This window comes from Perna viridis, chromosome 13 (assembly GCF_037379345.1).
Source record: "Perna viridis isolate PV_CMFRI_1.1 ecotype Kerala chromosome 13, ASM3737934v1, whole genome shotgun sequence".
Taxonomy (NCBI): domain Eukaryota; kingdom Metazoa; phylum Mollusca; class Bivalvia; order Mytilida; family Mytilidae; genus Perna; species Perna viridis.
The window spans coordinates 32,573,878-32,599,241 of NC_142457.1; the positions used below are offsets into that span (position 1 = coordinate 32,573,878).

At 34.9% G+C, this 25,364-nt stretch overlaps 1 protein-coding gene across 1 annotated transcript in view; it reads left to right on the top strand.

Moving 5' to 3' along the window:
• The window catches only part of LOC148600359 (uncharacterized), a 139,778-nt gene that overhangs the window by 62,571 nt on the left and 51,843 nt on the right, over nt 1–25,364 (top strand). Inside the window, exons 49-74 of the mRNA XM_088557441.1 lie at nt 147–329; nt 875–1,002; nt 1,332–1,476; nt 1,945–2,091; nt 5,198–5,473; nt 6,193–6,444; nt 6,890–7,192; nt 7,712–7,960; nt 9,750–9,971; nt 10,612–10,758; nt 11,447–11,562; nt 12,267–12,544; nt 12,927–13,351; nt 14,582–14,785; nt 15,018–15,188; nt 15,719–16,001; nt 16,307–16,557; nt 16,738–16,875; nt 17,296–17,485; nt 18,005–18,186; nt 18,897–19,121; nt 19,917–20,254; nt 22,653–22,818; nt 23,177–23,491; nt 24,090–24,269; nt 24,463–24,795. Of these exons, the coding sequence (XP_088413567.1) occupies nt 147–329; nt 875–1,002; nt 1,332–1,476; nt 1,945–2,091; nt 5,198–5,473; nt 6,193–6,444; nt 6,890–7,192; nt 7,712–7,960; nt 9,750–9,971; nt 10,612–10,758; nt 11,447–11,562; nt 12,267–12,544; nt 12,927–13,351; nt 14,582–14,785; nt 15,018–15,188; nt 15,719–16,001; nt 16,307–16,557; nt 16,738–16,875; nt 17,296–17,485; nt 18,005–18,186; nt 18,897–19,121; nt 19,917–20,254; nt 22,653–22,818; nt 23,177–23,491; nt 24,090–24,269; nt 24,463–24,795 (5,847 nt within the window). The remainder of the gene's footprint in view (nt 1–146; nt 330–874; nt 1,003–1,331; nt 1,477–1,944; nt 2,092–5,197; nt 5,474–6,192; nt 6,445–6,889; nt 7,193–7,711; nt 7,961–9,749; nt 9,972–10,611; nt 10,759–11,446; nt 11,563–12,266; nt 12,545–12,926; nt 13,352–14,581; nt 14,786–15,017; nt 15,189–15,718; nt 16,002–16,306; nt 16,558–16,737; nt 16,876–17,295; nt 17,486–18,004; nt 18,187–18,896; nt 19,122–19,916; nt 20,255–22,652; nt 22,819–23,176; nt 23,492–24,089; nt 24,270–24,462; nt 24,796–25,364) is intronic.

A 25,364-nucleotide genomic window follows, 5' to 3' on the forward strand; every position in this document is an offset into this window, starting at 1 on the left:
TTTTTTTTTCACAAATAAAAATATCGTTGCATTTAATTTGTATTGAATATATCACAGATTTTAAAAGTTTAAGAAAAATAAAAAAAGAAATTAAAAAAAATGTTGGTATTATTTGGGTTTTAATTAGTGAAAATGTTCTTTTCCAGGATACTACTGTCCAAGCAAAGCTGATATAGCTGCATTCATTGTATGCCCAGCTGGGTCCTACTGCCCAGCAGGAAGTGGTTCACCCAACCTGTGTCCAGCAGGAACATTTTCTAACCAGACAGAATTGACAGCTGAAGCACAGTGTGCAAACTGCACTGGTGGAAACTACTGTCCTAATCCAGGTCAATATCTCTCTTACTTGTACTCTTAGGCCATAGTTTTTATTTTTATTTTTTTTTAACCCTTTCACCCTAAATTCTGACAAACTGGAAAAAATAAAATTGATATTGTTGAATTTATTTTATTTTTTCATGCAGAAAAAATAAAATTTTTGATAAAGAAAATTACTCCATAAAAGAATCTGAATTTTGATATTTTTGATATAGTAATTTGTTGCACATTGTTTTTCAAATTCAAATCTTTTCAAGTTAAAATATCTACAACTGTCACGTATCTAGTGAAATAAGAAAAATACATACTTTTGATCTTTGCAAGCTATGTTATGAAGAAGAAAAAACTGCAGTTGGATATTTTTTTCCCTCCTGCCCCAAGGTTTCATCAAAAAGTTTTGTTAAACTTAAAATATAATAACTATAGCCTTATGTTCATAAAGTTATCTCCCTTAACACATTACATAATCTGTGCTCATTATAGGTTTTTTACAGTCTCTATATCCCACCACTGCTACCAAAATATTATTGTTTTAGCAAAGTCTTTCTGATTACAGGAATGACAGATACAGGATATCCATGTTGGGGAGGATATTACTGTCCAACAGGGATTTCAGAACCAAATCCAGTAGGATATATCTGCCCACAAGGCATGCATTGCCCAAATGGTAGTGAAATTTACAAGGTGATTTAAATTGTGACTTATTTGTGCTTTAGAATTACAATACATGTACTTTACAATGACTCATATTGCCCAGAAATTTACAAAAAATAGTTTTTAAGTATGGAAACAGGCATGAACGAAGAAAATCTATTTTAAAAATTCAAACCAAATTAGCAAGCCCTTTTTCAGAACACATGTTTTTTTCTCTCTAACACTGTAAGATTGAAAAGAAAATTTACCAGTAGCTTTCAAGCCAATCTTTAGTTTGTCTGTTTTCTTTGTAAACTCAGTAGGCTTTAACTTCCAATTAAAACTTTAATAAAATATTTCATGGATCCATTAAATTTTAGCAATGTACTGATGGAACCTACACTAGTACAGCAGGAGCCAGCAGCTGTGATGTCTGTCCTCAGGGATTCTACTGTCTACCAGTAATCCTTGCTAACTCAACTGACAACAAGAAAGACTGCCCTGCAGGGTATTATTGTCCACAAGGTAAGAGTTGTCTCCTTTTAAATGATGTTTTTTTTTTTTATCAACCATTATATTGAAAACAAGAGGATGCAGTTGTCCTCAAGAAAAGCTTTAGCAGACACTTAATATGTATACATCTCCTGGCCGTACACATTACTTTAAGGATCTATAATTACCTTCTTGAATAGCAATTTCAAATTTTCATATTTTGCTGTATAACCTGCAGATTTAGTAAGTGCAACCTTTTAATGTTAGAAGTAATATTTGAAAATAATTTTAACAATGCTTTTTTATAAAAATCTGCAAGTGGGGATTTCTTTATGGTGCTTAATTTTTTTGCCTTACATATCTTTAGTTAGTTCATTTTTTAGTCCATATTTAAATTATAATTTTTTAATTTCATTTTGTACTTTTTAAGACCAATTGTATTATTTCATTACTTGAGAACCATATATAGTTTTTGTTTATTGGGCTTAATTAATCCAACAGGAACAGGGAGTGACTGGATGCCCTGTCCAGCTGGATCTTACTCCAATACTCTGAACTTATATGAAGAGAGCCAGTGTTTAGCTTGTCCTGCTGGGAAATTCTGCCAAGGAACACACCTGACAACAGATAGTGGAGAATGTACTGCAGGTAAACTAAATAACTGATTGTTAACAGAGATTTCTTCAAGTCATTTACTGCAAATTTAGATAAATTAAATTAAATACCAATATTTAAAAATACAGTGGAGCCTCTGTAAACCGGCTGCCCATGGGACCAAAGAAATCGGCTGGTTTTCAGAGGTGCCGGTTTTCGGAGGTTCCGGAAATTTTCGTATCCGTTCCGTATATGGATACCGGAAGTACAATGTTATTGATCTTGTGATCGATCCGATCCTATTGATGATTATCTGATTGCACTGTTTGTATGTTTCTACACACATTCTTTGATAGGTATTTGTGTATGTTTGTGTTCAAATCAAGAATAAACGTAAAAGTTGTATTGTTGTTTTTAATTAAAGAGTAATCGTACTGTTCAGTATTTTTATATTGTTGACAGTTTAGTGATGCGTGGCGTAGTTTATTGACATTGTCTTTGATCTGTGTAAAGTTTTTAAGGTAAACTAGTCACCGATGCCTTTGTTGACTAAAAATACTAAAAGATGAAGATGTGACTGAGAAACTAAAGAAACAAATCAAAAGTGAAATAAAAATGTCTCTAAACCAAAAACCCGACTAAATACCAAGGTATCATGACAATGAATCCATATAGACAGTATTTTACCCTTCTCTTTCTTATTGTTGCAGACAACAGGGTCAGTCTGAGTTCAAGATATAGATAAAGAATACTATGTCCCTTGTACATTTACTTCATATATACGTTCACTTTTCAATTGCACTCCATAAAAAAAAACCTATACATGTACAATCATATTTATTCAGTGACATTTAATAACATAGATAAAGATTCTCATAAATAAAGCACTAATAAAATTGAAAACAAGTTTTACAGTTAATTGTACATTTAATCATCAGTCTAACAAATTACACTTTAAAAAAGTCTACAACTGATACCTGTTTCTTTTTCAAACACCTTTGAAGAATTGCGGTTTCACTTTTAGAGTTGAGTTCTTGCGCAACACTGAGAAAATTGTCGTCTTTTACAGTTGCAAATTTCATTAAACGTTTACTGAATGCTGTTATCTCATCTAATGTCAATTTGGGTTCAGATGTATCAATTTCTGCTGAATCATCTTCGGACTCGCTTGCATTATCATTTGTTGCTACGGATGAATGTGTTTCCACAAGATTCTTTTCCCACTCGTCACTGTCATCTTCAATCGGAATGTTCTGATCAAATTCGATTAAGGTTTCACGGTCAACGAGCGCAACTGAACTTATCTTGGCGAGCTGATTAAGAGGAATATCGTCGTCTTCGTCGTTGGAGTCGCTTTCATTTGATTTAACGTCGGTTGTGACGGGAAAACCAGATGACATGAGGCACTTAGAAATTGTATCTACACGGGTTTCTTTCCACGATTTGTTGATCCAATGCACGGCATCTAAAACATTTATTTCTTTGCAAAGTTCAGAAACGGATTCAACTTGGTCTATCTTAGCGACTAAACTTTTCATCATACGGTTACGGTACCGAGCTTTGAAAGCCTTGATAATGCCTTGATCTAGCGATTGTAGGTGCGAAGTCGTATTTGCTGGTAAAAATTTCAAAGTTACGTTGTTTAATTTCAAATCTTTAGCATAAGATGAGGCGTTGTCTGAAAACATGAGAACGTTCTTTAGAATTTTTTACACCTTTGGAAGATTGCCCTTTGGCTGAAAGTGTCTTGTCTGGTAACGCACGATAGTATAGACCAGTTTCGTCACAATTAAAAATGTTACAAGGTTCAAAATCTGAGCAAATTTCTGGAATACGCGAGCGATATTCATCAACAGTTTCTACATTTACACCGGCACTTTCTCCACTAACGGTAAACGCTTTAATAGCATGGCGACTCTTAAATTTTTCTAACCACCCGTTTGAGGCTTTGAAATCGGAAATGTCTAACTGACTGGCAAATTCTAAGGCTTTGCTTTGCAAAATAGGCCCGGAAATCGGAATAGCCTTGTCTCGAGCTTGACGGAACCAGTCCCACATCAGATCGTTCAAATTGTCATGTTTACTTTTGTTACCAAATCTAAATTTCTTCAAATTGTCATTGTTATCATAATTTGCAAGATATTCTGATTTTCTCTTTAAAATATCGGAAACGGTCGTTTTTCCTACACCGAATTTTTCACTTAACGATTTCTGAGATGGTTTTGGAAAACTTTCAGATTCTTTGATTAAATTAATTTTGTCTTCTAGCATTAATTCAATAGTTTAGCCGGCGGTTTTGACATTTTAGCAGTAATTTTAGATTAAACCAGAAGCAATGCAAATTTCAGAATGATTTGAAAATTGTAACACTGGCTATTTAAGGAAAACCATTTTCAAGCCATAACTTTAATTTCATTTACTCATTTTATAATAGAACACAAGCGGTCGGCACAACCTATTTTGAAGTTTTCATTTTCTGTTTTAATAGAACACAAGCGGTCGGCACAACATATTTTGAAGTTTTCATTTTCTGTTTTAATAGAACACAAGCGGTCGGCACAACATATTTTGAAGTTTTCATTTTCTGTTTTTACAGAATCGTTTGAAAATGTGGTTATCAAAAAATTTTTTAAATTTAACATTTGTTAAAAAGTTAATTACATATAGGATCATGGTTATTGCCCTCATTATCTGTGATAATTAATGAATAAAAGAGTGTCACTCCTTGTTAATGCCAATCAAGATTGGTGTTAGCCTTTTGAAGTACTGATTTATTGATCTTACCGTGATTGACATGTTTACAACATGTTACACGGCTCATTGATTTTACTTGTCGGCAAACTTTTCACCTGTTTTTGGAGGTTAATTTTTACAAAGAAATGGGTTTTGGGACCGAATTTTGCAGCCGATGTTCGGAATTCAGAGGGGCCGGTTTAGGGAGGAAATTTTTACTTAATTATATAGGGGAAAATTCCGGACCAAAACTAAATGATCGGTTTTCGGAGGATTCCGGTTTTCAGAGGGGCCGGTTTAGGGGAGTTCCACTGTAACCCTTAAAAATGATAAAAACATGATCATTTTTTATACACATGAAATGCATCTATTTCTCATTTGCTTGTATCATCAGTTATCTTTACAATTTTATCTTTTTCCATTGTAGGGTACTACTGTACTTCTGGAGTAGACAGACCAATGCCAGGAGCTGCTAACGATACATCAGCAGCCAACTGCTCATGCCCAACAACAACATACTTCACCGGTGTTGGAGGAATTTGTCCGATTGGTCACTACTGTCCTTCTGGGACGGACATTCCAAAGGAATGTGTTGCTGGAAGTTATACTGATATGATTGGACAGTCTGAGTGTCAGATTTGTCCTGCTGGCTTCTATTGTCTTACTAATGCTACTGAGTATTTATCAACACCTTGTCCTATAGGTATGTATGAACTGAAACAATTTTATTCTGTGGTACTTAGAAAATTTGATGAAGTACAAATTCAAATGAGAATGGTTGATTTGTAAAGGGAAGAAAAGAAAGCCTGTTGCTTTTTCTATTTTTTTTTACAACCTCTGTGGTATAGGGGTAGCAGGTTATCACTTCTGTGTGATATGGTAACGAACTTGCTTAGATTATTGGATTATTAACAATCTGAATAAACTCAATTGATCAAATATTGTGGAAGTACTTTAATTTATGGATGCCTATTTACATGGGTTAGGGAAGAAACACTAGTGCATGGATTCTCAAATTGTGGTTTTGAGGTTTTCAGTATACACATCAGTGGGATTCTCCTTTTGTTGGAAACCAAATTTCGTGGTTTGACCTACCCACAAAAACCACGAAGATTAGTCTTCAACAGTAGTAACAGTAGTGAACAATAGTACTCATGGTACTTTCACAGTATGTTTTTGTCCTGAAATTCATGTAACATCTGCCAAAAGATGTTAAAACTATGATCAAACAAGCAATACATCAAAATTATGTATTAGAATTGACTACAGAAAATATATGAATAATAACTTCTTGGTACAAGTCTTATCAGCTACATAGCCCTGTTTCTTCTTTGGTTTTTATACAAATACATTGGTTCTTGATTTGAAAATTCATTAGCATTCACTATTACATGTATCTTTAAAAGTAATTGTACCATTCAGGAAACTACTGTCCAAATGGAACTCAACATGGTAGCCAGTATCCCTGCCCTGCTGGTACCTACAACCCAACATCTCAGAGAACATCTCTCGGGGATTGCATTGACTGCCCAGGTGGTAAATATTGTCAAGGAGACGGTAACTCAGCACCAACAGGAAACTGTTCTGCTGGCTGGTACTGTTCTGGTGGTGCTGATAGTCCTAATACAACTACTAATGGAGGGAAATGTCAACCTGGATACTACTGCCCTGAAGGTAACAAGAATAAAGTATAATTCCAGTTAAGAATCATGCAAAAGCTGACTAGAAGTGATTCATATATATCTTTTGCAAAATTTTTGGGACTGTTCAAAATGCCTAAAAGAGTATGTTTTTAAAAATAGAAGTGTTAGTGAAAACTGGGTTTAGTGGATATTTACTGCTAAATACAAAAATGTATGGGAAATTTTCCTGCTGAACCTTGCTTGAATATTTCCAGATTATTAGCACACACTCTTATATGAAATATTCTAAAAGAGATCAGATCTGAAGAAATCGTGTGAATAGAAAAATTGAGTTGAGGCAACATCATCCATCATCTACACACATCAATCTGTATAAAGTTTTTTTTCTCTCTGACCTTTATGATACTCCCCATTACTGTTTGGAATTATCCATTAAGTGTGTGTGAGTGAAACATGAGCTTTATTATTTTACCTAGGTTCCTCTGATCCACAACCTTGCCCAGGAGGTCAGTACTGCCAGTTTGAAGGTTTAGACACACCCACTGATAACTGTTCAGCTGGATACTACTGTATGGCAAGGGCTGTAACTCCAACACCAACAGATGGCAGCACTGGTGATCGATGTCCAGCTGGACACTATTGTATTTCTGAGTCTTCCTACCCAACACCATGCAGTCCTGGAACATATAGTGGTAGTGTGGGTAACACACAGGCATCAGACTGTGTTCAATGTAGTTTTGGAGAATATTGTGGAGAATATAACCTTACCACAACTAATGGTAGGTTCTCTTACAGCTAATACAATGATTTTGTTCACTGGATAGAGTTGGTCACCTGATGAACTTCCTAAGGTAGTTAAATGGACAATTGAGAAAGTGATTTAAGCTTTCCATCATTCCATAGGTATTTAAATTTATTTTTGAAAGAAACTTTAAGTTACTTGTCTTCTTAACTATCTATGGAAGTTCATTGGATGATTTTTATTAAACCAAGGGAACTCTGAATTTGAATGTGCTATAAATTGCTATTATCAGTTTATGGAAATTAGTGTTAAAGCCATAAAAAAATGCATTTAAAAAAAATGTTATTTGTCTGTTTTTGATAAACAGCAATAAAAAAAAATCATGCATCTTTACCAGGAAAATGCAAGTGGGGTTGTTTTGTAAGCGAATAAAGTACATGCCAATTAAATGGAATGTCTGGCAAAAACAAAATAAATCTTTCATATGATTAACAAAATAAAAATTCATGATGGACTAAGAAACAATTTTAGAAGAAAATGTTTTGTCTCTTTGTAGGAAACTGTTCTGCTGGTTATTATTGTCCTCAGGGGCAGACAACTGATGATCCATTCCTCTGCACAGTCGGCCATTTCTGTAAAGAAGGTTCCGCATCACCAACCATTTGTCCAAGCGGCTTTTATCAAGATGCCACAGGCCAATCAGACTGTACAATCTGTCCTGAAGGATATTATTGCGATAACACTGTTGGAATTGTTGTTGTCAATGACACAGTGAAATGTCCAGAAGGATATTATTGTCCTCCCGGTGAGTTTATTTAATTTATAAGGCCAGGTGAGCTATTGCTGTCACATGGCGTCTGTCGTTGTTAACAATTATAGAAAACTCTTCTCCTCTGAAACTACTTGACCAGTTGAATATTCCTTGGGGTATCCTGCATAGAACTGATATGGGGATTTTTGATTTGTCGAAAAACATGGCCGCCATTACTAAAAATAGAACATAGGGGTCAGACACTAGTTTTTCACATATATCTCCTATACCGTTAGGTTTAGCTAAATTCTGACATGAATGTATGTTCAGCATGATGAGATCTATTTCTGGTCAAATTTTTGTTTTAATCCGTTAAGCCATGGAGTTATTGCCCTTTTTTAATGATTTTTGCTATTTTTAATGTTATTTCTTTCAAAAATCTTCTCCTCTGAAACTACTTAAGCAATTGAAACCAAACTTGGTATGAATGTTCTTTAGTGTATCCTGCATTGAACTGATGTGGGGATTTTTGATGTCAAAAAACATGGCAGCTGTTACTAAAAATAGAACATAGGGGTCAGGCAGTTTTTTGCATATATCTCCAAAACCATTAGGTTTAGCAAAATTCTTTCAATGGCTGAAATGATCCATATTATCAGGACTACGAAAAGTCTTCGGGGATAAAAGTTGTCAGATGACTCCTTGTAAGAGTTATTGGCCTTGAAATGGGAAAATGACTCCTTTTTTGTAACAGTTTTCAGTCAATATCTTGAAAACTATGATAGTTTAAAAGAAACTTTCAATCGTTGAGAAGATCTTATGATAAGTCCTACCAAAAACTTCTCGAGTCAAAATTGTTGGACAACTTCTTGTTAAATTTTTTGCCTTTGAAAGAACAAAATTCAACCAGGTGAGTGATTCAGGCTCCTGGGGGCCTTTGTTTAATTTTTCTTTGCTTATCAGTAATATTACAGTTAAACCTGTCTGAATGAATAGAAAACCTGTCTGAACCAAACCCTGAATAAACAGAAAATCTGTCCGAACTAAAACCTGAATGAATAGAAAAACTGTCTTAAACCAAACCCTGAATGTATAGAAAACAAACCGTGAATAAAAAGAAAACATGTCCAAAAAACTGGTATGACAGTTCATTCTTTTAGATATTGTTACAATTTGTACCTGTATAAACCAAACACCTGTCTAAAGTAGACAAATTCTTCAGTCCTTAGATGGTTCTGTTTGGACAGGTTTCACTGTATATGTATTGGTGCTATAAGAATCTAAAGAATTGGGACATGCATGGAAACTTATGTCATATTACATGTATGTCTTCAAATGATGTAATTTAGCTATCCATCATTTTTTTTTCTTCAAATACAGTTAATCAATTTTGAAAACTAAAATTACAGTGAAACCGAACTCTGAATAATCCAAAATCCTGTGTTAGCCAGACACTTTTAAATGTCCCTTTATATCTATTTGAGGAGGTAGACCTAGGGTAAGGGACATAACTCATGAGGTCAGTGATATGCATGTATCACATTCAATTTCACTGAAGTCTTTCAAGCTTTCATTTGATACAGAATGAAATCAATCCAAGTTATTTTTTATGCTTACATGAGATTGATATAAAAATCCTGAATACAAACGTTGCAATGATTTTAAAGAGTTGTGTCCCTTACCTTAGGTCTACCCCCTTAAAACGGAACACTTGTCTTAACCAAACAAACTTTAAGTTTAAAAGGGGTTTGGTTTAGAGAGGTTCCACTGTATATTGAAACACTATTATACACCTTGCAGATGGATTTATATTTTTATTTATATATTTTCCCTATTTTATTAGGAACTGAGAGAGGTAACCAATGGCCTTGCCCCCTTGGAACATTTAACAACTTGACTGGACTGAACCAGAGCACAGACTGTACACCATGCTCTGGAGGATATTACTGTGGAATTGTGGGACAGTCTGCACCAACTGCACCATGTGATGCTGGATACTATTGTAAACGTTACGCTGAGATGTCTGCACCAAACCAGACCACCAATGCTAATATCTGTCCTCAAGGTAAAGGAAGGACTTTAAGTCATAGCTGCCTATCCTCTTCACTCCCAACAGAGAATAAGGTCAACACAAGATCTTGCCATTCAGCATATTTCTTTGCAAAAATGTTTGCTTCACTCCATGTCATTTTCAACACTTTAACTCATTTTCAACAGTCCTTCACCATGTTGTTTTATGTTGGCCTCTTGGTTTTTTACCTTGCAATGTTCTTCTAAGGGCTGTTTTTTGTGATGTCTGCACTTTGCATTCTCAAAACATGCCCTTACCATCGGGAAGTGCTTTTTTGTCCTCAAGGAAATTGAATAACTTCTTGTCTTAATTGTGTTTAGTTCATTAAAAAAGAACAGGTATTCATGAAAAATATAGTTCGATGCAAGCCTAAAAAAAATATTAGAATAAAAAAAATATTACATATATTTAGGACTTAAAGTGTATACTGATAAAAAGTGAGGCCTGATTTTTGCCCCCCTTCCCACCCTATTTAGTAATTTATATCCATATGCTTTCCATGATGTATTGATTAAGTTTGTTTTTAAATCCTTACATTTATAAAAGAGATTGAAAATAAGTTATACTTTCTGCTGAAGGGCAGAACATGAAAAAAAATTCCTAGTCTTGCAATGTTTTAATTGTTTTTTTTCAGGATCATTCTGCCCACTAGGAACAACAACCCCAGAATCATGCCCTCCTGGAACATTTGGAGCTACCACAGGATTACAAAACTCATCAGTCTGTACCCCATGTACAGCTGGATATTTCTGTCAGACACCAGGACTACTTGATAATGAAGGTCTGATTTTACAGTTTGTTATTTGTTTTTTGTTTTGTTTTTGTTTTTAAGGTATTTTTTCAGATGAATTATGCCTTGAAATTAAAACATAATCCATTTAACAACTTGATTGTTTTTTTTTAATTAATAAATGTCATATGCATCTATGTATATTACAAAAACTGTAATGTTTTTATTGTTTGTCATAATTTTAGTAGTTCATGGATGGTTTTGTTACAGTATCTTAGGTTTCTGTGGAAGTTTTATACATCCTTGTGTTCTGACAAATCCATGTAAATTGGCATACCTGTAAACCCTCTCACATTAAGATGGATGTCTTAGATAATCAATGTAAAATTTAGAATCTCCTGCATGAAATGTAAGATTTGTGGGATGTTTTTTATTAAAATGACTTTTTTTTATGAAAAATACTAAATAATTTGACATTTTACATCAAAAATTTGCTTTAACATAAAAAACTCCCACATGAGCCAGTGTCAATGGAGGAAAATCTTCCAAAGGTTACTAGGTATCTGTATTCCACAAACCTTAGTTCTCCCACCATAAGTTGGAGTATAGTATTATATAATCTGTGTCTTGCTGCTAGTGTCATTGCCTCATTGACATTTTCCCCCAACTTTGTACTGTGTCTCCATTGCATCATTGCTATAAATAGAATTGTATGTACAAATGTATATGTATGTTATAGGACCATGTAATGCTGGGTATTACTGTGTAGAAGGGTCTGACTCACCTAACCAGGAGATATGTACAACAGGTCACTTCTGTCCTACTGGAACTGCTTCACCTGTCAGGTGTCCTGAGGTATTTCATCATATCTATTTATAGCACGTTTAAATTCAAGCTTAGATGTTTGATGATATATTTTAAGGGTTAAGTAGATAACTGCAATTCCTTGGTTCTATAAACAAGCTGAACATGCGGTTGGAGATTAATAGATTCTATTTCAGATTCAAAATGATGTGAAGGATATCTTCTCAAAGTTTTCAAAATTCATGTATTTCCAGGGCAGAGTGTAATTTGACAATATGCATTTAGTTTAAATGGAGTGTAACTAAGTTTTTGAAATAGGGTATGTAAGTCTCATCATGTGATCCAGTGATTTCACAAGATTGGGTCCTTGTCTATCATTCAAAAGCATGAAGACTTGTCATTTAAAGAACGAGGGCAAAACATCTTTTTGTGTTAAAAAATACCGATAAAAAATAACGAATATCTATTTCTACATGATAAAGGTATTAAGAAAGAACATAAAGTAGAAGATTTTGCATTGTTATACAGCGTTTCGAGTACCCGGAAGTAAACAATAAAAGATCGGTCTTCGGTTTTCAATACGTTCTATGTTGTAAATTCCGGTAAAGAAAATGAAAATAGAACGGGACTTACATACCCTATTCATGTCCATTTTAATTTTGTTTTTATCAAATGCAGAACACATTAATTGTCTAAAGCAACCACAGATTTATGAATGTAAAGAATACAAATCATCAATGAATTTTGTCTTTCAGGGTACCTTTAACCCATACACAGGACTGAACAGTTCTGATCAATGTACACCCTGTACCGAAGGACAATACTGCCAAGATGAAGGACTTAATACCACATCAGGACCTTGTGAGGCAGGATTTTATTGCCCACCTGGCCAGAATTCATCTCGTCCATCTGACTATCCTTGCCTGGTTGCCCATTATTGCCCTATTAACTCTTCACAGCCGATACCATGTGCCAATGGAACATACATGAATCACACCCAGGGAGCTGAATGTTATATTTGTCCTGCTGGATGGTAAGAATAAAATGGGATTAAATAAACTTTGAAATTTTCAAGCCATCTTTTTTAAATTATCAATCTTTTTTCACTCAATCTTAAATTTGCATTGATAAAAATCTATCTTGATGAAAATACTCCACAACCCAAAAAATGTCAATATTGAAGAAATGCAATGGTTAACAGTAGATTGTCAATGAGGAAAACTAGAGATGTCCGTAATTGACAATGAAAAATATACGCAATGTTTTCCTCTTCTATATGATGGGCATAATTTATAACTTTACATGGTTAAGGCATTACCGCTACATTTGTGAATTATTGACTTATTCATGTTTTTCAATAAAAAATCAACTGAAAATTGGCAATAACTCGGCTAACTGTTTTTTACTCTCCTCAGGTATTGTCAACAAGGCACAGTCATTGGGCAATGTCCTATTGGCCATTATTGTCCAGATGGAACAGGTTTTGACTGGCAACAGTGCCCTGTTGGAACATTCAACAATGAGACAGGCCTAACTGCCTCCACTGAGTGTAAACCATGCCCTGGCGGCCATTACTGCGATTCTCTCGGCATGTCAACATCGTCAGGTCCTTGTGAGGCTGGGTATTTCTGTGAATATGGCCTGGATAGATCTGACCCAAGTGGTAATGGAACTTGTACTGGACCAGGCAGTCAGACAGGTGTTGGAGGTATTTGCCCTGTGGGCCACTATTGTCCAACCCAGACAACACACCCTATTGCCTGCCCAGCTGGTTCATTTAGTAACAACACTGGACTTGCCACATGCTATGACTGTCCTGCTGGTTACTATTGCTTGCAAGGTGAGAAGTATTGACATTTGTATTTGTTGTAAAGTAATATAGTTACAATAAAATCTTGTTTTAAATGAACCCTAAGAAATCTAAAAACCTGTCTATCAAGAAACGGTTTAAAGTCACTTTGTCACAATTTTAATATGTATTAATCCTTGGTAAATTGAACACCTGTCTAAACCAAACAGATTCTTAAGTCTAAAATGGGGTTTAGACAGGTTGACTGTACTTATTTTTTCATCTGCTGCTGTAAATTGTTTAAATCATTGTGACATTTTTTGTTACTTTTGATATGCACCTGTTGTTAATTCGAACTAATAATTAAAAAATTAGTGGTATAGCAGCTGTAGAATGATGTTGTAACAGATAATAGCATTGTGACATCATTACTCATGACAAATGTTGTAATAGATAATAGCATTGTGACATCATTACTCATGACAAATGTTGTAATAGATAATAGCATTGTGACATCGTTACTCATGACAAATGTTGTAATAGATAATAGCATTGTGACATCGTTACTCATGACAAATGTTGTAATAGATAATAGCATTGTGACATCATTACTCATGACAAATGTTGTAATAGATAATAGCATTGTGACATCGTTACTCATTAACAAATGTTGTAATAGGTAATAGCATTGTGACATCGTTACTCATGACAAATGTTGTAATAGATAATAGCATTGTGACATCGTTACTCATGGCAAATGTTGTAATAGATAATAGCATTGTGACATCATTACTCATGACAAATGTTGTAATAGATAATAGCATTGTGACATCATTACTCATGACAAATGTTGTAATAGATAATAGCATTGTGACATCGTTTCTCATGACAAATTATACACTTATGAATTTATTGAGCACAGTGTTGTATGCAACATTATAGATCTCTTTTCATGACAAAATCTGGATTTCTTCATATTTTACAAAAATTAAAATTGTAAAATTACATTGTAGTAAAAAATAACTAAAAAAAGACAATTACTGTAATGATGCCAATTTTAACATTCTTTATTTTTCAAGTTCTACGGGAGGTAGCTGAGAGATCTTGATGAACTATATTGAAGCAATTTCCATAACCTTACAAATGAAGTGAAAATAGAACCTCCTGAAAATTTCCTACTACATGTATTTGTTATTAAATTTACAAAGCTATAGATTATCAACACTAATATATCATCAAAGGTGTGCCTGACTGTCTAACGAACTACATCATTATTTTTAGGTGCTGAAGACTATGCAGCAACACCATGTGACCCAGGATACTATTGTCCAACTGGTACTATGTCACCAACACAGTTTCCCTGTCCTGCTGGTACATTCTATAATCTGACAATGGCTATTGATGTGATGGATTGTCTCCCTTGTCCAGGGGGAGAATACTGTGCTACAGATGGACTGGGTTCCCCAACTGGAAAATGCCAAGCTGGTAGGTTTTAGTAAACATATGACTTAATGAGTGCTGTGAAAAATGGGATACTGTAAACCAATTTTTTTTGTGGTGTACTTATTCTTGCTGTTTTCATGGTACAGAAAAATGTGAAAAATAGTACCTGAGAAATTGATTGTTAACACTATGTAATGCAAATCATTTTTGAAATGGTGAGCATTTCCACTTGACAGAATCTTCAAAAATTTTATATGTTAATTTGTTCTAACAGGATGGTATTGTACTCTTAACTCAACCTCAGCCACACCCAGCAGTCCTGAGGGTGGAGAATGTCAGGTTGGGTTCTACTGCCCAGAAGGATCATATGCCCCCCTGCAATGTACACCAGGACAATATTGTCAGATCACAGGACTAGCCTTGCCTACTAATAACTGTACTGCTGGTAAGTATGTGACATGGTAGAAATAGATGTTCTCAGCTTCAATGTCTAAACAGTTTTCATTTGCCACAATGAGTTTGGAGGGTTTTTTTTTTAATTAAATTAATTTAATTTAAGTGTTTACAAGTATTTTATGCTACCCAGCCTTTATATGTTTCAACAGGAAAAAGTGTAGTGTAGTTTTGGTGTTTTTTTTAAGACAAAATCATTCCATATAGAGGCTCAGAAATGATGAAGTAGGGAACTTTACTTGCATGCAAGACACAGTGAAATGCCAATTAGTGAAAGTTCTGGTCAAATCATAAAATACAGTGACATCTGTCAAAATCAAATTGCAGGAAAGATAATTTTATTAATGAAATAAAAAGGGCATCAAGGGGTGATAACACAAACTAATCTTTGAGGTATCATGTTAAATTCCCTTTATATTTAGTCAAGAAAGAAAAGAAGCCATCATTTGTTTTTATGAAAAATATTTTGAGCAAAATTTATAAATTCTGATATATTTTTTTTCACATTACTCAATCTTCCAGGTTACTACTGCATACTGAAAGCTTCTGCACCCAATCCAACAGATGGAGTCACAGGCAACAATTGCCCAGTAGGGCACTATTGCCCAGAAGGAAGTGCAGACAAACAACCTTGCCCAATGGGTTATTACCTGGATGCCACACTACAAGTTGACCTTAGTGATTGTAAACTTTGCCCAGGTGGACAATATTGCCCATCTTCAGGCTTAGAGTTACCTGTAGGCAACTGTTCATCTGGTTACTATTGCCCAGGTGGGCAGAACATGTCAATGCCTACTGAATACAAGTAAGTTAAATAGCTTAAATAGCTGTCTTCCTAAGAATCAGCTTCATTTTTAATAAGAGATTTGTTACATGATATCAGCAAAAAAATACCAAAGCACTAGCAATATGAACTAACTCCCCCTCTAAAAAAAAATCAGGAGTGACATCAGGTGCTCCGAAAGGGTAAGCATGTCTTGCTGTGTCAGGATACGTGTAGTTACATGAGTAGTTTGATTAATGTGTGTGAAATGGCACGTATGAGTTGATATTATAGGAAAAGTATAAAAATCATAACAGATGTTAACATGACAAGTCTTATCATTGTAGCTGTCCAATTGGCCATTACTGTCCTGAAGGTTCTGATGCACCAATTAGATGTGAGAATGGAACATACCAAGATGTTGAGACACAGAATGTGTGTAAAGTCTGTCCTGCTGGGTATTTCTGTGACAACACCATGTCTATTGTTGTCCTTGACAACTCAACAACAATTTGCCCCATGGGATATTATTGTCCCGAAGGAACGAGGTATAACCAGGAACACCCATGTCCAATTGGAACATTCAACAACAGAACAGGTGAGAAAATTATTTTGTTGATTTTAAGTTTCTGAAGAAACAGTTTTTTTTAATTTGTCATTTCAAACTTTCAAAATTTTCACAAGTTGATATACTTGAACTAGTACAAAAACTTGCAATTGCCTGAACTTAACTTTTTCCTTAAATACCCTAATTATCCTTAATTGTTTTAATTTTCAGGTCTGCAAACTGTTTCTGACTGTACACCATGTTTGGGAGGATACCATTGTCCCATGGTTGGCATGGTAACACCAGTTGACCTTTGTGACTCAGGATTCTTCTGTAAACAAAATGCCAACATCTCTACACCAAATCAAGGTAAGCTATTCCTACAAATAACATCCTACCAACAAATTTATGGGGAATATTTCATCTCTCAAGGATTTATTTTGTCAGATTTAGAAAAAGTTTTTAATTTGTCTATGACATCTTCATAAAACTTTTTTCAGTTATCTTGTTTTCTGACCATTAAAAATGCTATTTTGTGGCTGTGATGAATAAGTGATATATCACCCATTATGGTATGTTCATTTTTTCTATAATCTATGAAAATTTGGGGTTTTTGTAACCCTGGTATTGTGTTAAAATTTGGTTCACTTTCAGGTAAAAACTTTTCAATTCTTGTTTTATTCGCTGTACCATGAACAAATAGTAATGTAAAGCAATATTTTTTGAATTTCATTACTTTCTTGTTGGTAGTGCTGATCATATGTATGACCTTTGAACTTTGACCTTCAGGTGACGATGCCAATATATGTCCTGAGGGTCACTATTGCCCTGTTGGTACAGCAAATCCTGTTCCCTGTCCTAAGGGAACATTTGGTAACAGTACAGGACTTGAGGGTGACGTAGACTGTGTTCTGTGTCCAGCAGGAAGTTACTGTGCAGAAACTGGCATGACTAATACAAGTGGACCTTGCTCTGAAGGGTAAGATGTGGTTCTGACATAACTTATTGTGGGAGAAATGTGAATGAGGGTCATCTTTTTATTATCTAATACCTGCAAAGTATGATTTAAACAATTTTTGAAAAAAGTTTCTTTCTTTTATCTAAAATTTTCTGACAAAAAAAAATATTCAAATACTCTTGTTAGATTATATTTGGAAAGTTTCAAAATGATTATGAAGTGTTATATTGCAGAGAAATATAAGATCAAAAAACTTCTTTCAAGCAGGAGAGGGTTATCATAAATAATTTTGAAAGTTATTATCATTGATTATATGCTGGGATGTTTTCTCTTCTTTTTGCATCATTAAAGGAATGTATTTTCCTGAGTTTCTCCTTATTAAAATCAAATTCTTAAGTAATATTTTTGTTTTACAGGTGTAGATGTATTTAACAGTCATTTTTCCTAATGCTGTGTTAAATTACTACATGTATTAAAAGTTATTGTTTGTGTGCATTTTGGAATTTTTTTGTGTAATAATTAATACCTTATCCTTTTTAGGTATTACTGTGAAATAGCATCAAACCATTCCCAACGTGCCATTTGCCCAATAGGCCATTATTGCCCAGAAGGATCTGGTTCCCCAACACCATGCCCTGCTGGTACCTACACAAACACTCAAGGTCTGGCAAACATGACACAATGTACATCATGTGATCCAGGCAAATACTGCAATGATACAGGTAAGATTATTAAAGACAAGGAAAGTTAAGAAGAATATTATTTAATGTAACAGTTAAATAGGATGTGTTAAAACAAGGATTGATAAAACAAATAACATATAGTCTCTAGAAACTAAATAAAAAAAATAGTAGCTCATGAACTGAAAGCATGTATGTATGTGCACAGGAGTAATGTCTATAGTGTAGGATTGAACTGGTTACCAGGATCATCCTTTGGAAGCATGAAAAAACTTTAAATAAGTTTAAAATTGGTTAAAAGCACTATTTTAGTCAGGCAATTTAGTCCAAATTACCTGCTCCCAACTAAAGTTATTAGACAGTTAAAGCTTCTTAGAATTTATACCAAACATTGTGAAAAAGTTATCTGGTCAGTGGAGAATTATATGTCCAATCAGATGACATGTTATATCCCAATCAGATGACATGTTATATGTCCAATCAGATGACATGTTATATCCCAATCAGATGACATGTTATATGTCCAATCAGATGACATGTTATATCCCAATCAGATGACATGTTATATGTCCAATCAGATGACATGTTATATCCCAATCAGATGACATGTTATATCCCAATCAGATGACATGTTTTATGTCCAATCAGATGACATGTTATATCCCGTTTCTTGTCAATTGATCAATTTTCAACTATGACATACTTTTCAATTTAATAAAATGTCTTTTAATATATAAAAATTTATTTTTCAGGATTATTTACTTACACTGGAGACTGTGATCCTGGATTCTACTGCCCAGGTGGTGACTCTGTTCCAAATCCAGTTGATACACCATGTCCAATCGGTCTACACTGTCCAATGGGAAGTGGCCTACCAGTACCATGTGATCCAGGAACTTATACCAATCTGACACAACAATCAGACTGTCTGATCTGTCCCGCTGGATTCTATTGTGTACCAGAGGAAGTTATCCAAGGTAGACTACTATTATCACTGTTAACGTTTCGTTATTCTCATCTTAATAGAAAAATAACATATATGAACTTTCATGAACAACTGTAAGAGTAATCAAGGAAACCAAGGTTATAGCGGTAATCAACAGAATGTAATCTAGGGACAAAGACCAGACATGGAAAACAGACATACACAACAAAGAACACTAAGTAACTAAAATCATACAAAGTAACAAAAGCAAATTAGGAACTCGGACTCCACTAAAACTGGGAGCATGGACCAGGTGCACCAATAGAGTAAGCGTCCTCTGCTTTTCTAGAAACACCCGCCAAGTTGCTCAGAAAAAGTCAAGTCCGGGGTAGACAAACTAGGAAAGGAAAACTATGACCTGAAATAAATCAGTTTTCATGGTGCAGATGGATACACCATAAAGTTCATGACGACGACCATAAAATATGCAACTATTTAGACAACAACACGTTGGTCAACTGCAATGGATATTTTATTTATTCAGCCGATTGAAGATATGGTAGCCATAAACAAAAATATATTGGCAATATTTTTTGGTCAACTGTGATATGAAATTTTTTTTTTTTTTTTTTTTACAAAAATCAAGTTTATGGAAGCTGCACACTTTTGTCCATTGTTTACATTGAAACACATTAATGGCACCTTACATTTTGGGTCCTTAAAAAAAAGGCAACAGTAGTTGATAGTTAGACATAAACGTCTGAATTTTTTTCAATACAATAAACCACTGAATGTAAAAAATATATGAATCTTTGATACTTGTTCACTTGTCTGATCAATTTTATAGGCAATTCCACATCTGGCTACAGACTGTGCTCCAGAGGATTCTACTGCCCAGCTGGTACAGGCAGGAATGAATCAGCTTGTCCTGTTGGTACCTTCAGTAACCAACTCGGCCTAACTGACCAGTCAGAATGTCAGCAATGTACTGGTGGTATGTTCTGTGATAAAACTAATTTGACTTCACCAGCAGGGTCATGTGACCCAGGATACTATTGTACCATTGGTGTAGACACACCCACTCCAACAGGGAACCATACAGGAACTGGAGGAATTTGCCCACTGGGATACAAATGTCCTGGTACTACTGTATTGCCTGAGGGCTGTGAACCAGGGACATATCAGGTATGAAAATTAGTTATGAAGTAAATGGCTTTGCTAAGGGCCAAAAAATGAAGAAATACTGCTCATGGATTTAAATTTAATTGAGGTAAATACTCTTTGTTGAAGATATATTTGACTGATTAAAATCATTTATTGCATTTTATTCACACCCATGATATTGAATTTTGTTGTTAATTATTTCAATAATAGAAAAAAATTCTAGTATGTTGTAGAGCTGTCTTTTAAAGTCTAGTAAAAAAAACTAAAGCCATTCATTAAAAGTTGAGTGTTGGGTTATCAGGCAATTTTTAGCCCACCTGGCCATAGGCCATGTGAGTTACTGCCAACACATGGGGTCCATCGTTGATAACAATTTTTCAAAACTCTTCTCCTCTGAAACTATTTGACCAATTACTACTTGGCATGAATGTTTCTTGGGGTATTCTTCATAGAAATAATGTGGGGATTTTAGATCCATAATTCATTGGCACCATTACTAAAAATAGAACATAGGGGTCAGACAGAAGTTTTTCTCGTGTATCTCCAAAATCATTAGGCTAAGCCAAATTCTTTCAATTTCCCAAATGATCCTTTTGACAAGGCCTACAAAAGTCTGCATTGGATCAAAGATGTTGGCCGACTCCTTGATAGAGTTATTATCCTTGAAAGGCAAAAAATTACCTTTTTTTTACTGTTTTTAGACAATATCTTGAAAACTACGATAGATAGAAGGAAACTTTCTATTGATTCTAATGATAAGGTTTACAAAAGTCTGCATTGGATCAAAGATGTCGGACGACCCCTTGTTATAACTATTGCCCTTGAAAGGTGAAAAATGATGTTTTAGCAGTTTTCAGCCAGTACTTTGAAAACTGTAATAAATAGAACAAAACTATCAATTGATGAAATGATCCTTATGATATGTTCTGCTTAAGTCTTCTTTTTATTCAAAGTTATCAGATAACTCCTTGTTAGAGCTGTTGCTCTTGAAAGGCAAAAATTGAACCAGGTGACAATTTAGGCTCCTGGGAGCCTCCTATTAGCATATATCTCCAAAATTGTTAGGTTTAACAAAATTTTGACATGGGGTAAAAGTGTTCAACATGATGAGATTTATCTGGGGTCAAGTTTTGGAGAAAATATGTTGACCTATGTTGGACTAATGGCCCTTTTTGGACATTTTTAGCTCACCTGTCTCTGGTCGTCATCGTCTGTCGTTGTCGTTAACAATTATACAAAACTCTTCTCCTCTGAAACTACTTGACTGATTAGAACCAAACTTGGTATAAATGTTCCTTGGGGTATCCTGTATAGAACAGATGTGGGGGTTTTTGATTCGTCGAAAAACATGGCCGCCTGTACTAAAAATAGACATAGGGGCCAGACAGTAGTTTTTCACATATATCTCCAAAGTCGTTAGGTTTAGCTGAATTCTGACAGGGTGTTTAGATCTATCTCTGGTCAAATTTTGGTTTTAATCTGTTAAGCCATGTTGGAGTTATTGCTCTTTTTCAACGATTTTGGCTATTTTTAGTGTTGTTTCTTTCAAAAATCTTCTCCTCTGACACTATTTGACCAATTCAAACCAAATTTGTAATGAATGTTCCTTGAGGTATCTTGCATAGAACTGAAGTGGGTATTTTTGATTTGTCGAAAGACATGGCCGCCGTTACTAAAAATAGAACATAGGGGTCAGACAGCAGATTTTTGCATATATCTCCAAAACCATTTGGTTAAGCTAAATTTTGACTGGGTCAAAGTGTTCAGCATGATGACATCTATAACTGGTCAAATTTTGGTTTTAATCCGTTAAGCCATGTTGGAGTTACTGCCCTTTTTCAACAGTTTTTGCTATTTTTAATGTTATTTTTTTTAAAATCTTCTCCTCTGACACTACTTGACCAATTGAAACTAAACTTGAAATGAATGTTCCTTGGGGTATGCTACATAAAATATGTTTTTGTTGACCTATGTTGGAGTTATGGCCCTTTTTGGACTTTTTTTTGTTGTTGCTATTTTTGATTTCATGGCCTTAGAGACTACTGTACAGAATTCAATATATGTAAGTTGTTCCTTAGGGTAGCCTGCACAAAATGATTGTCGGGATTTTTTATCCATGAAAAAATATGGCCACTTTAACAAGAAATTGAATGTAGCTTAGGAAAACAGGTGAGCGATTCAGGCTGTTCAGAGCCACTAGTTTATAAAAACCAAGTAGGGAGTCATTTCTTTCTAATTTGGTTCCAAAAAAGTATTTAGGGAGATGGTTTTTTGTTTATGTTTTTTCTTTTTATGTTACGGCCATGAAAATGACATTAATGCATCCTATAATGAGACAATGGGAACCAAGAAATTATTTTCACTTGGCCTAATGAAGTATATAATAAATCAATAGCATTACAATTTGATCTATTTATAGGACCAAGAAAACCAAGCCAGATGTAAGCCATGCTTAGCAGGTTACTATTGTGTATCTAACAGTACAGCTGCCGATCAGATCTGTCCATCAGGACATTACTGCCCAGCGTCAACGGAATATGACATCCAGTATAAATGTCCAGTCGGAACCTTCAATAATTTGACAGGTAAGGTCAAAGATCACTTGCAGCCATTGTAGTTAATGAAAAATCTATTTCTTTCTAAAATAAGAGGTTGAAGTCTTAAAATGTTTAAACATTATCTTTTGTAAGGGTAAAATGTATGGAAAGTTGAAAATTTTAAATGGGGCATACAAACTATGTGCAAGAAGCTTATAGATTTTTCAAAAACTTTCTGAATTTCCTACAACAAATGAGAAACTTCAGTGCTGTAGTAAATTTTCTGGGAACTAAGGTTACAACATTATAATGTTGGTACTAACATGGTGATGTTTGTTCTCAATCATTTAATACATGTTATGGAATCTCTTCTCAAACTGTAACCTCATGATTTGTTTATCTACAGGTCAAGCCAATGATTCAGCTTGTGAACCTTGCACACCAGGCCATTACTGTGGATCTCCAGGACTTTTCATGCCAACTGACATGTGTGATCCTGGATGGTACTGTACTCTAGGCTCTGCCTTAGCCCAACCCACTTCACCAGAAGGAGGAAAATGTGTAGCAGGTCAATACTGCCCACATGGAAGCTCCACCCCATTAGGTTGTGACCCTGGAAAATACTGTGACATTGACATGATGGACAGCCCAAAAGGAGATTGTGCTGCTGGTTATTATTGTAGCAGTAACTCGTCAATCGACAAACCAACAGGAACAGGAGGTAAGATAACTGTAAATTGATACAGGACAAAGTCCTCAAGACATTGATCTACATTTACTGGATTACTTGTCATTATGTATCAAAACATGAAGATGATGCAGGACTGCCTTTAGAATTGTGCATCTTTTATAGGGACTGAGCATTAATGGCATCCTTTATGTGTAGATGCTCTGAAAACATAAGTGCTAAAAATCACTCTGTTGGAAGTGACGTATTTCAGAAATGACTTATGCGGTTAGAAAGTGATTATTTGAACTATAAATGCAGATGTACAGCATGTTTTATAGACTGTCTCGCATATTCAGGTTGATTTAGACATCAGAGGTATAAAAGGTGGTCAGCAATGTCAAATGTTATTAAAGTAGCAATTGCTCTGTTTCTCATGGGCAAAGCTTAAAATCCATTTATAAAACAGTAATGAATTGTTACTATATTCTGTGAATTCAAGTTTTGAGGTCTCTCTTTTACTACAATATGATCCAAAGTTGTTGAAGTATTTATTTTATGCAGGTCTTGTGGTTGACCAAAATTTTACAGGTAGTTTTTGAACTACTTCCTTCTATAACGTGCCAGATAATATACAAGTGGTGTATTATAGGTGACCGCTGCCCACCGGGATATTATTGTGAAGCTGGCTATTCTACCCCTAGCCCATGTCCTCCAGGATACTTCCAGCCAAGCTACAGAGCTGAGAATGTGACATGGTGTATACTGTGTACTGGAGGAAAATACTGCAATGCTTCTGGTCTGTCTACTGAGGATGGAGATTGTGATGCAGGTAGGAAAGATTACTTAGAAGTAGGATAAATGAACGGAAAATGCCTTTATCTCAAAAGAAAAAAACAATTATTTTCTGTAAAAATGATTAACTCTTGCAAGTTTATTTTACCACATTGACATGAAAGGTCAAATGTCATATCTACAATGTTCACGTGTTTCAGAATTATCTAATCTGTTTTGTCCCATTATAGGTTACTACTGCCCAGAAGGACAAATTGTGAGAAACCCCTCAGCCTACCTCTGTTCGGCTGGCTACTTCTGCCAAACTGGCTCCCCCTCTGAGACGTTATGTCCATCAGGCAGCTACCAAGATGAGGCAGGACAATCCACATGTAAGAACTGCCCTGAAGGATTCTATTGTGATAGCTCTGTAGGACCAATTGTTAATTACACACTTTACAGCTGTCCTGAGGGCCACTACTGTCCTAATGGTACTAAGGTGGCGACTGAGTTCCCATGTCCTGCTGGTACTTTTACCAACCAAACTGGTCTTGGATCTGACAGTGAATGCTCTGACTGTCTAGGTAAGTCATCTTCATTTATTGTACCCCTACTCTTTATGTGCTATTACTTTATTTTACCCCTACTCCTTATGTGCTATTACTTTATTGTACCCCTACTCTTTATGTGCTATTACTTTATTGTACCCCTACTCTTTATGTGCTATTACTTTATTGTACCCCTACTCTTTATGTGCTATTACTTTATTGTAATGTGCTATTACTTTATTTTACCCCTACTCTTTATGTGCTATTGCTTTATTGTAATGTGCTATTACTTTATTGTACCCCTACTCTTTATGTGATATTACTTTATTTTTCTTAAATGCTGCTTACTTCCACCCAAACGTGTCATTCAATTTGTAAGGAGAAAATATATTTTTTCTGTTACAGTGGAAAGGGATCATTTCTGTTCAATTTTTAGGAAGGAATTTTGTATCTTATTTTCTACCTGAAGGTCTCCATGTTGGATATTATCTGGTCAGATTCATTTTGTAATATTGGGTGGAGTCTAACTTCTATGTTAGTTTGCATGTGGTCATTTCATTTATAAATTAGTGTGTTTTATACAGGTAGCTTTTATATTTTAAAAG